General features: G+C 37.4%; 3 protein-coding genes across 5 annotated transcripts in view; 2 read left to right on the forward strand and 1 right to left on the reverse strand.

Moving 5' to 3' along the window:
• Positions 1 to 363, forward strand: part of LOC133623473 (uncharacterized) — a 125548-nt gene extending 125185 nt beyond the window's left edge. The window contains exon 15 of the mRNA XM_072916129.1: positions 1 to 363. This exon is cut by the window's left edge and continues 115 nt beyond it. The gene's annotated coding sequence lies outside the window, so the exon portion shown is untranslated.
• A 936-nt stretch (positions 364 to 1299) lies between these two features.
• grcc10 (gene rich cluster, C10 gene) lies at positions 1300 to 7735 on the reverse strand. Of its 3 annotated transcripts, none has more exons than XM_061987096.2 (4): positions 7621 to 7735; positions 7253 to 7306; positions 4899 to 5075; positions 1300 to 1762 (listed from the first exon to the last, which is right to left on the reverse strand). In XM_061987096.2, the coding sequence occupies exons 2-4, from the start codon at positions 7302 to 7304 to the stop codon at positions 1623 to 1625; spliced, it is 369 nt and encodes a 122-aa protein (XP_061843080.1). In that variant the 5' UTR covers positions 7305 to 7306; positions 7621 to 7735; the 3' UTR covers positions 1300 to 1622. The 3 variants fall into 3 exon arrangements, with proteins under 3 accessions (XP_061843080.1, XP_061843081.1, XP_061843079.1); XM_061987097.1 differs by lacking the exon at positions 7621 to 7735 and adding an exon at positions 7426 to 7532; XM_061987095.1 differs by lacking the exon at positions 7621 to 7735 and having other exon boundaries at positions 7253 to 7340.
• Positions 7717 to 11490, forward strand: saysd1 (SAYSVFN motif domain containing 1). Its single transcript, XM_061987094.2, has 2 exons — positions 7717 to 8057; positions 10967 to 11490. The coding sequence occupies exons 1-2, from the start codon at positions 7908 to 7910 to the stop codon at positions 11288 to 11290; spliced, it is 474 nt and encodes a 157-aa protein (XP_061843078.1). The 5' UTR covers positions 7717 to 7907; the 3' UTR covers positions 11291 to 11490.
• Positions 11491 to 11631: the final 141 nt, after the last annotated feature.

Genomic DNA, 11631 nt, shown 5'->3' on the forward strand with positions numbered 1-11631 from the left:
CTCCTCCGAGACCTCGTCTGCAATGACGACTAGGCCTCCTTTTATGGATCCTTCAAGGAAGAACCGCCAAAGTTGTATTTGTACCTTTTTGCACTGTACACCGGATTACTTAATTGCACTTTTGTTTTTGGTGATGCACTGGTTTGCACCTACTTTTATTTTGAAAGAAAAGTTGCACTGTAATGGAAACGATGCACTTTAGTCCTCGCCGGTACATTAAGTTTCATCATGTGCGGTTTGTCACATGAACCCGGTTTTAATGTTAAATAGTTACACATTTTAGGAAAGTGTCTTTAAAAAAAAAAAAAAATGTATTAGAAGTTGTTGCTCAAAGTTTATGCAATAATAAAGATAATATGTGAAAACAATGTTAACATGTTTCAATTTTTAACTGCTTGCAAGCCCTAAACTAGATTATAATTTTTTTATACAAAAATAACTTAAGACTTTTAACAAGGCCACCAAAACACAACATATGTCCAATAAATAATACTAATAGTTCACGAGCATGTGAACCAACAAGTGGCAACAAATCTGCCACAAACTAAACACCTTGTTTACAGAATACACAGGAAAGTCTGGTTTTTTTAACCATAAAATGGAAGTTGTTGCATGAAGATTTTATACAGTATTAAATATATCTATTAAACAAATTTAATTGTTTTACTTCATGCAAGCCCCAAAATTATTTTCACATACAAAACAAGGCCACCAAAACAGAGCTCTAATCTAACCTAAATCTAATAAAATGTCTGTCTATTGAGCAGACTATGCAGTGCAATTTGTATGAATGTATAGGTGAAAACCAGCGGGTGGTGCCAAATCTGGCACAAGTTTCTAGAACACACGTTTTAAGAAAGTGTTTTTCCAACCATATTATGGAAGTTGTTGCCTAATAAAGATAATATAAAAACAGTGTTAACATGTTTTTAGTTTAACCGCTTGCAAGCCCCAGAATTAATTTTTACATACATTTACTTCATGACTCCAAGCCAACATAAATCCTATTGAGCAGAATATGCACGGTGCAATTTGTATGAATTAATACATGCAAACCAGCAGGTGGCGCCAAATCTTACGTTAAACAGCAGAATACAGATTCTAAGTATTTGTTTTTTTGTAACCATAGAAATGAAGTTTATGCAATAATAAAAATAATATAAAGTAACATGTTTTTGGTTTGACCACATGCAAGTCCCAAAATGCATTTTTACATAAAAAAATAACCTAAAGGCCACCAAAACAACTCCGAGCCAACATAAATCCAATAAAAAATGTCAAGTCTATCGAGCAGAACAGTGCCATTTGAATGAATTTATACGTGCAAACCAGCAGTGGCGCCAAGTCTCTTACTCAAGTTAACAAACGTTTCTCCAGAAAACAAAACATTTATTAATATATCGTGTATAAAACAATGTGGAAACGTGGTTCATGAAACATGTCGATAAATACAACCACAAATGCACGCTAATGTCATAAACACTTTTATCAGTTTTCTGTGACATGAAATGACATTCAGTTCATGATGACAGATGGGAGGTTGATCATTGAAAATGCAAATATGGAATGACATTTAAGGTGATATTGCAGACAATCACGTGATACAGGCACTTGGATGGTTCCTATGAGGCTGGAATGGCGCCACCTATAGGTGGCGTTGACAGTGGTGGCAGGAGGAGGGACTTGAGTTTCACCGACATGGCCGCTATTTCCGGGTCTTGGGTTTCGTACATCTTCACCAATCGGGCAAATTTGAGGACACCTAAAAGAGAAGCGGACCCACAATCAGACCGCTGTTGGAATGAATACTATAAATCACAACAAACCTACATTTATTCGATTCACGATACAACCATTTCATTAGCCGATACCTGTGAATTTCCAGGAGTCTCGATACCACGATAAAAATAAATTAACTCATTTGTGAAACTGAAGCAATACAAAATGGCATAACACTTGTAAGTGTTAGCATATTAGCTAACGCTAGCGTCATTACATTCCGATAGCACGTACAAAATGTATTAAAACACTCCTACAGACATCACACATGGGATAGTTTAGTAAGCATAAACAGTTTTAGTTATATTGTGTTGGCCCTGTGATGAGGTGGCTACCTGTCCAGGGTGTACCCCACCTTCGGCCCGAATGGAGCTGAGATAGGCTCCAGCGCCCCCCGCGACCCCAAAAGGGACAAGCAGTAGAAAATGGATGGATGGACGGATGTAAAACTTATAAGTCGCTTGGAGTGATGAATAAAGAATCCACGCGTAGAACCGCTATGGACAGCTAGAAGAGGGAACGGCCCTTGTACTTCCGGGTTCAACGCTTATAACCGCAGGAAACACTGTAAATGTTCATCCAGCAGCACCTGCAGCAAGTGAATTTGTCCAAAAGATGGCGCCATAGCACAAACACCATTTCAGCGTCTCTGCATGTTTTAGAAAAACTGTTGGAATTATGGCTGTCAGCGAAGAAAAATCCATAAATTGGTCACACCGTTTAATAAGCCGCAGGGTTCAAAGTGTAGAAAAAAAGTAGCGACTTATTGTCCAGAATTAACGGTACTTTTAAATTCACTCATTTATTTCAAACTAAACACATTTTAAGTGAATATTTGTGTTTTTATTTATTAGTATCAACATTTTAGCCTTTTTCCTCCCATTACATTGTTTTTTGCTCTATTTTATTTCTCCACTGTGCCATAAAAGAGGTGCGTTAAGCAAACGGCCCCCCAGGCCCCACTTTGCCTTCCGGGTGAAAGAAGTAAAGCACTTGAGTTCAAAGTGTTGTCAAACGACAAGAGTCTCTCTAAGATGTTTTCTTCGCACTTACAGAAGCGATAGAGGTTGGCTTGCACACTCCTGGAGGTTTTCTGCACTCTGTGGTCCCTGGGCTTGTGGTGGCGGAGCTCCACTCTCACAGTGAATACTTTCATAATCGCAAAAAACACCCCTTCGTCACTTTTATTGTGTAACTCTACTTGCTAAATATGGCAACTAAACAAACAGCCTCTTTATTTCAGTGCTTGTAAAATGGTGGGTGGGGGGCATGCGATATTGTAATAATAGCATGTTTAGTGTAATAACTATCTTGACACATACAAGTAAAAAAATTAACATTAATTTTCAGGGGGCGTGAGAGGGAAAAAATTAATAACCACTGGTTTAGTAAATTCTTTTTACTCTTGTAAGATAAAAAAAAAAAAAGCCTGTATTATAACTAAAAGTGTATCCTCTCTGCTACTGACTCTTCTTATTTGGACTATTTCCCTCATTCTGTTTGGGGGGGTCGTGGGTGAGAGGCAATTTTGTAATAGCATGTTTAGTGTAATAAATAACTATTTTGACACATACAAGTAAAAAAATAAACAATTTTAGGGGGGCATGAAAAAAATCTGTCCTCATGGGGGGGTGAGGAAAAAAAATGGAGAAACACTGATTTAGTAACTTATTTTTACATTTTTGTGACAAAAATTACCTGTAATGTAACTAAAAGTGTATATTCTCGGCTACTGACTCTCATTTGGACTATTTCCTCATTCTGTTGGGGAGGGGGACGTGCGCCATGAGGTGTCGGGGAAAACATGGATGAGAGGCAATATTGTAATAGCCTGTTTAGTGTAATAAATAACTATCTTGAGTAGGGACGTCTGATAATGGCTTTTTGCCGATATTCCGATATTGTCCATCTCTTTAATTACCGATATCAACCGATATATACAGTCGTGGAATTAACACATTATTATACCTAATTTGGACAACCAGGTATGGTGAAGATAAGGTACTTTTTAAAAAAATTAATAAAATAAGATAAATAAAAAAGAAAGTAAAACAATATAAAAACAGTTACATAGAAACTAGTACCGTATTTTTCGGACTATAAGTCGCAGTTTTTTTCATAGTTTGGCCGGGCTCCAGTGCAATTTATATATGTTTTTTTCCTTCTTTATTATGCATTTTCGGCAGGTGCGACTTATACTCCGAAAAATATGGTATGTTTTTTTTTCTTCTTTATTATGCATTTTTGGCAGGTGCGACTTATACTCCGAAAAATACGGTAATTAATGAAAATTATTCAAATTAACTGTTAAAGGTTAGTACTATTAGTGGACCAGCAGCACGCACAAACATGTGTGCTTACGGACTGTATCCCTTGCAGACTGTATTGATATATATTGATATATAATGTAGGAACCAGAATATTAATAACAGAAAGAAACAACCCTTTTGTGTGAATGAGTGTAAAGGGGGGAGTGAGATTTTTTGGGTTGGTGCACTAATTGTAAGTGTATCTTGAGTTTTTTATGTTGATTTAATAAAAAAAAAAAAAAAACGATACCGATAATATAAAAACCGATAACGATAATTTCCGATATTAATTTTTAACGCATTTATCGACATCCCTAATCTTGACACATACAAGTACAAAGATAAACAATTTCAGGGGGGCATGAAAAAAATTCTGTCCTTGGGGGGCGTGAGGGAAAAAAATGGAGAACCACTGGTTTAATAACCTTTTTTTACATTTTTATGACAAAAATGGCCTGTATTGTAACTACAGGTATCTTCTCAGCTACTGACTCTTTTAATTTGGACTATTTCCTCATTCTGGGGCGGGGTGCGTGCGCCGTGAGGTGTCGGGAGAAAGGGTGTGTGAGAGGCAATATTGTAACAGAATGTTTAGTGTTAATGAACAACTATCATGACACATGCAGGTAAAAAAAAATCACTTCAGGGAGGCGTGAAAAAATGCATCCCTTTTTGCCATACACTTGTATGGCACAAATGGCCTGTATTGTAACTAAACGTGTTATCCTCTCTGCTACTGACTCTTCTTATTCGGACTATTTCCTCATTCTGTCACAACAAGGTCACGACACAGGTAGATGACCGTCTCACCTTCTCCTTCATTGTTGAATCCGTAAGCTTTGATGACTTCCTGTTGAATCTGAGTGGCCAAGGGGAGCACCAGCTGCAGCATCTTGCCCATGTCGTTGCAGGCGCTCTCCCGGGCCTCCTCCATCCTGACCGCGTTCTCTGGAACCGCGAAGGCCTGGATCACCTCACTGAGCACCACTGCGGCACACACACAAAAATAATAATGATCACCATGATTACATGATTGTGTCATCACAATTCTTTCTTTCTATGCACTTTCAGTGCTCAACAGTGCCATCCAGTGGCCAAATGGAATGGAGTTTTGGTCATTTCTATGCCAAAACTCAGTATTGTTCAGATTTCTGGTGAAATGGGAGACAATATTTGTTGTGTACATGCTAAGTATGTACACAACAAATATTAACTAACATAAATTCCGGACTATAAGGCGCCACTTTTTTCCTATGCTTTCAACCCTGCGGCTTATAAAGGTTGGCCCCCCATCTCCCGAATTTGTTGGGATTCAAGGTTGTTTGAACTTGATACTTGCCATCAATCTCAAGGTTGACTATATTTTACAGACTGTCTCTTTAGGATGCGCCAATTTGTGGGCGGTCTTATTTACGTGCCTCCACTTCGACAGAGTCTTATCCCCGTCAACACAGAACTATATGCTACTTTATATTAGACATGGCAACAATGGAGGATGCATGTGCATGTACGAGCCAGCCTGCCCCAAAACAAGAGGACAGAGAAAAAAAGAACTTGTTAGGTACAGCGCGGACTACAATGGCGGACTCGCGCAATGTACGGGTGAATTTCTTCCAAATATGGATAATCCATTGACGGCGCCACTGGGGAAAATTCCAAATGATTCCTTTCCTGGAAGTATCAAGGAAGGCAAGATTATTTTATAAATATCTCTGCAATGCCTTCATTGTTTGATTTCAAATGTCAGCACTTATGCAGATCCTAAATACACAACAGCAGGGACCAATAGGTATGAAAAGTTGGTTTTGCCCCTTTCCAAAAAATGGTTTATCATTTATTGCTAATTTTTTTTAGATTTTAATTGTTTTACTTTTGTAGCTGTATGTAGAAATGGTGCTGGTTGCATCAGCTCTGTGCTCTTTTTAATATATTTTTTGTCCTTTAATGTTTTCCTTTTGTTTTTGTCCCCATTGTGGGATGAATACATATTATCCTCTCTTAAAAAACTTTTTTTTCGAAATAATCAATTTTTAAAAATATTTTTTAGGCCATCATGCAACCAAAAGGGGCGTTTCTAACCAGTAACCTGTTTTGTAAAAAAAAAAAAAAAATTGAATAATTTTCCCAAATAATACATTACGAGAGTGTGTTTGAATCGGGAATCCTTTCTGAATCAAATCATCACCCGTGGAATCGGATTTAATTGTTGGCTGCCCAAGTTAAAGTTTGTGAATTATATTTATATAGCGCTTTTCTCTAGTGACTCAAAGCGCTTTACGTTAAAGTACCAATGATTGTCACACACACACACACACTAGGTGTGGTGAAATTTGTCCTCTGCATTTGACTCAGCCCCTTGTTCACCCCGTGGGAGGTGAGGGGAGCAGTGAGCAGCAGTGGTGGCCACGCCCGGGAATCATTTTGGTGATTCAACCCCTTGATGCTGAGTGCCAAACAGGGAGGTAATGGGTCCCATTGTTATAGTCTTTGGTATGACTCGGTCGGGGTTTGAACTCACGACCTACCGATCTCAGGGCGGGCACTCTTAACCACAACCCCACTGAGCAAGATTCGGTTGTACGGGAAAGAACATATACCGTATTTTTCGTACTGTAAGTCGCAGTTTTTTTCATAGTTTGGCCGGGGGTGCGACTTATACTCAGGAGCGACTTATGTGTGAAATTATTAACACATTACCGTTAAATATCAAATAATATTATTTAGCTCATTCACGTAAGAGACTAGATGTATAAGATTTCATGGGATTTAGCGATTAGGAGTGACAGATTGTTTGGTAAACATATAGCATGTTCTATATGTTATAGTTATTTGAATGACTCTTACCATAATATGTTACGTTAACATACCAGGCACGTTCTCAGTTGGTTATTTATGCCTCATATAACGTACACTTATTCAGCCTGTTGTTCACTATTCTTGATTTATTTTAAATTGCCTTTCAAATGTCTATTCTTGGTGTTGGGTTTTATCAAATAAATTCCCCCCAAAAATGCGACTTATACTCCAGTGTGACTTATATGTTTTTTCCCTTCTTTATTATGCATTTTCGGCCGGTGCGACTTATACTCCGAAAAATACGGTAAGCAGTTTTGAAGGTATATAACTTTTTTTCCTCCAAATACACCTGTGTTGTGACCTCTCACCTCTGGTCTGCTCCACAGTCAGGGTGGGCTGCTGTGCGGGGGCAGAGGCCATGTCTGCAAGAAAAGGAGAGACAGTAAAAGCTATCATTTCTACTGTGTTGTCATCATCAAAATCAGAGAGGACTGGGCAATAAAAACAGTTGCAACACATGTTTACATTCTGTAATACTCACACTAAAGCTATGGCTAACCATAATGAAGATGATACAGTAGCTATAATGACAACATCTTGAATTAGGTGTGGCTATGATGACTCGCGACGGCGGTTTTAATAGATCATATACATTTCCAATGACAACATGTGACGTTTAAGCACAATAAAGCGTGCATGTAATCGACAACGTGCATCATAATACAATCAAACTCACCACCACGTTAACAACAAACTAGCTGCAGCCAAAACACTCAGCAGCGGATAAACGGCACCCTTTCACGTCAGGCCCTTGCGACATTACACTCTCATTTCTGGCAGTACGCTCTCCTTTCCGGCAGACGTGCTGGCAAAGTGTAAACAAGGAAGGCTAAGCCCAGCAATGGCCGTCATAGTACTTTTTATCCAACGCCCGACGTTGGAATCAGTTTAAAAGCAGCCGCAGGAAGGTTGTATTCATATATTATTCGCCGTGTGGACTTTGATTTATACGTTTGTTGACAAATGGAGCAGAAGCTTGCAGAGTTTAGGGCACGTCGACAGGCTGAAAAGACACCTGGCGATGAGCATACGAACACTTTGGATAAAGAAACCAAAAGTGTGATACAGTTGGAGCCTTTGGAACATTCTTTAGGCAAGAACTCCCAAATACAGGTGAGACGGTAGTGTGGATATAGGAACTAGTTGTACTTATAAAAACGTGTCTCTCCAAGTACCACCATAACGACCAACATTAAAATGCAGTAGTGTAGTAGGCCTAAGTAGTCATTAAAAACAAGGCAGAGGTTTTATTTAACAAGTATATTTGATATGTTTCCAATGTCTTGGAAAAATATATCACTCTTGAATCAACACAGTAGTTAATACTATGATCAATGTTAATTAAAAACTAAATGTGGGATATAAATATAATGGAAGTATAATTGTTTGTATATAGCAGTGGTTCTTAACCTTGTCGGAGGTACCGAACCCCACCAGTTTCATATGTGCATTCACCGAACCCTTCTTTAGTGAAAAATAAAATGTTTTTTCTTAATTTAATCTTAATTTATAAATATTAATCATGAAATGATTAATATTATATTAAAGAAATACAAATAAAGATATATTTTACAAACAGAAAGTTACAGGAATGTACACATGATCCCATGTTTACATCTCATTGTGCAACATGTGAATGTTTTAGTGGGAACTGAATGCGATGAAAGGGGTACAAATTATTTCCAAAGCAGGGCCCCCACCCAGACATACAATACTAGTACACAGCTCATGGAAAACATTATATTTTTGTTATTGTCATTGTAAGTGGGCTAAAACACTTGTATTAGAAAATAATCTCATGGAAATGACTGCTGTCATTTGATTACAATAATAAAATATTGAACTTGTTATTTAGTCAGGTTTGGGACAGGTGTGCTGCTGGTGTGGCCACAGTGTGCACGTCCTACGTCGCTCACATGTGCTCCACTGAATGCTCAAAGAGTTTTTGTGTTTGCTCACGCATATGGAAAATTAGAGGGAACATTGTTTGGGGGTATCCATAATACGGCGATAGGGAGAAGTTTTTATTTACACGATGAGTCGGGTGTGTCTTGACCTCCGCCGAACCCCTGAGGCCGACTCACCGAACCCCTAAGGTTCGATCGAACCCAGGTTAAGAACCAGTGGTATATAGTATATAATTGGTGCAAAGGTTTAACATGTGTACAAGGATATTTCACATGCCTTTACTGTGTATATAATTGAACAGTATTTATGTTGTGTACAATGTATACACATTGTACACAACATAAATACATTTATGTATAATCTATAATATGTTGTGAAAAGGAAATTTCATATTTTTTTTGGAAGCTCATCTCATACTTGACTTTGTTTATAGGGTTAGGCGCAATAAGTGTTCAACTTCAGCCTAAACCCTTTTGGTCTGCAACATTTATTTTTTTTAATTTGTGAATGTACAACTGTTTGTTTATGAATGTACATCTGTTTGTTTATGTGAAACTGTTTGTTTATTTTATTGACCATTGACCGAAGAAATGATAAACTAAACTAAAACTAATATGTTTGCCCATTGGCACACAGTTTGAACAGTAAGGCATCGTTTTATCCCCATGCTATGACAGATTTTGATTTTGATTTGATTTTTTATTAAGGATCCCCATTAGCTGGTTGCCTCAACAACCCACTAGTCTTCCTGGGGTCCACAATTCAATACAATTACAAGTAAAAGCATATAATTATAACTACACAATACAAAAAAAAAAAAAACATCAATAAGAAAACAAGCAAACAATTCAGTCACAGAATAATAATTACCATATAAATATAACTACACAATATAAAACCAAACAAATCATCAACGAGCAAACTAATTTAAAGACTCAGATAAAATATTACTTTCTTTTTAAAAACCTGTTTACTTTCAATGCCGGTGAGAATTGGAGGCAGGTTATTCCAGAGCGATAAAGATCTATAAATAAAAGATTTCCGCAAAGCATTCTTCCTGGGACGAGGGAGTACAAAATGCTCCTCTCACTGGACGCCCTGGTATTATGAATATGTATAGTGCTGCTGTGAACTATTTGGGCCTTGAGAAAAGCAAGAGTTTTACTACCGGTTACTGATTTGAACAATGTAAGAGTATTAGCTGACAACCTGTTCTGCACTGTTAGCCAGGAAAGAGACGCATGCATTTGGTTCACATTGGTTCTTAGTGAACAACCAAGAACCAGCCTTGCTGCCCTATTCTGGACAGCAAGATCATTATCTAAAATGTTCTTTCTATGGAGGTTAATTTGTGTCTGTATTTCGCAAGCTTTTTTTGGACATGTAACTACATTTTATGTAACTACATTTTTTGCGTTTGAATTTAATAAACATATTTGTTTTAACATCAAATTTTGCTGACAATTTCGTTGAATAAAAATGTGTTTGCAAAATGTTGTATGTTTAAAAATTCCGTTTGTCAGAATTTAGTGTGTAAAAATTCTGTGTATAAAAAATTCAATGTAAAAAAATTCAGTGCAGAAAATTCAGTGTAAATATTTGTTGCTTCAAAAGTCAAGACCCACTTCCGTTAAATTAAGACAGAAGCAATCGATCTTGTCTTAGAACCAGCCAATGAATTGCCAATGAGGTGTGAATTTTTACACACTTAATTTTAGTTTTTTAAGAAACTGAATTTTAAATTGTACTCAAAAATGTTTATTAAATTTTATCAGCACAATTTGAAAACAAAAATTCAGTTTACAAAATTCAAACGCAAAAATATAAGTTACATAAATTCACTGTCAAAAAAAAAAATTGTAATAAACTTACTTTAATTAAAACTATTTAATTAAATTACTTTGCTTGGACACTGAATTCATCAAACTGAATTTTTTCTGTTTCAATTTTGTGTGTGTGTAAAATATTCAGTGTGTAAAAAATTCAGTGTAAAAAAATCCAGCCCTTATTGGCGCCTGTGGTTCTGACTTTTGGGGCAACAAATTATACATTTTGCACACAATTGCTCCATGCATGGACAAACAAAAATGTACACGACTATTGTGTTTCTGCAGGGTGGTAAAGACCGGCTGCCGGACAGCGCCCATGGAAGAGGGCTGGCCAGAAGAAAATATTTCACATCAAGCATCACTTGGCTCAAAGTTCTGCTCTGGGTGGTCCTGCTGGGCTTTTTTTCAGAACTGGAGTTTGGTTTGGCGTTCTTCATCACCTCCCTCTTCTACTGGCTGTATGCGGGACTGCGCAGCCCGGCAACGAGGAGGCCCGGAGAAATGAGCGCTTATTCGGTCTTCAATCCAAACTGTCAGCCTCTGTTGGGTACTCTCACTGCAGAGCAGCTGGAGGGGGAGATGGGTTACAGGCCCCAGGCACACACATGAAATGATTCTAAACTAGTTCATGTAAAGTGTATTATGTCCATTTTTGTTTTATATTTGAACGTGTGTGTTATTAAGGAAAGGGATTGTCTTGCACATATGCAGTTTAAGATAATGATAATTTCTCAACTAACTTAACCTCTATTTGAATTGTATTATATAATGTACAGCATAATAATAATAAAAAATACACAAATTATATATTTAAAAAGGGTGGTGTATTTTTTTCTCAGAGTTTTTTCCCCCCTGAGGCAGTTAGAACAGCCACTAGGGGCAGTGTTGTATTTTGTCCAAGGGAAAGAGTTGTTTTTTTTTCAACAACACAAGATAGTTATCCTTACGTA

Source organism: Nerophis lumbriciformis, linkage group LG26, assembly GCF_033978685.3.
Source record: "Nerophis lumbriciformis linkage group LG26, RoL_Nlum_v2.1, whole genome shotgun sequence".
NCBI classification, from domain to species: domain Eukaryota; kingdom Metazoa; phylum Chordata; class Actinopteri; order Syngnathiformes; family Syngnathidae; genus Nerophis; species Nerophis lumbriciformis.

What these genes read in the sequence shown, in the direction of transcription:
- saysd1 (XM_061987094.2), top strand. Translation starts at nt 7,908, where the DNA reads ATGGAGCAGAAGCTTGCAGAGTTTAGGGCACGTCGACAGGCTGAAAAG. An exon ending in GCAAGAACTCCCAAATACAG is followed by an intron (nt 8,058 to 10,966) that starts GTGAGACGGTAG and finishes GTGTTTCTGCAG; the next exon opens with GGTGGTAAAGACCGGCTGCC.
- grcc10 (XM_061987095.1), bottom strand. Translation starts at nt 7,340, where the DNA reads ATGATAGCTTTTACTGTCTCTCCTTTTCTTGCAGACATGGCCTCTGCC. An exon ending in GACTGTGGAGCAGACCAGAG is followed by an intron (nt 5,076 to 7,252) that starts GTGAGAGGTCAC and finishes TGTGTGCCGCAG; the next exon opens with TGGTGCTCAGTGAGGTGATC. An exon ending in ATTCAACAATGAAGGAGAAG is followed by an intron (nt 1,763 to 4,898) that starts GTGAGACGGTCA and finishes CTTCTCTTTTAG; the next exon opens with GTGTCCTCAAATTTGCCCGA.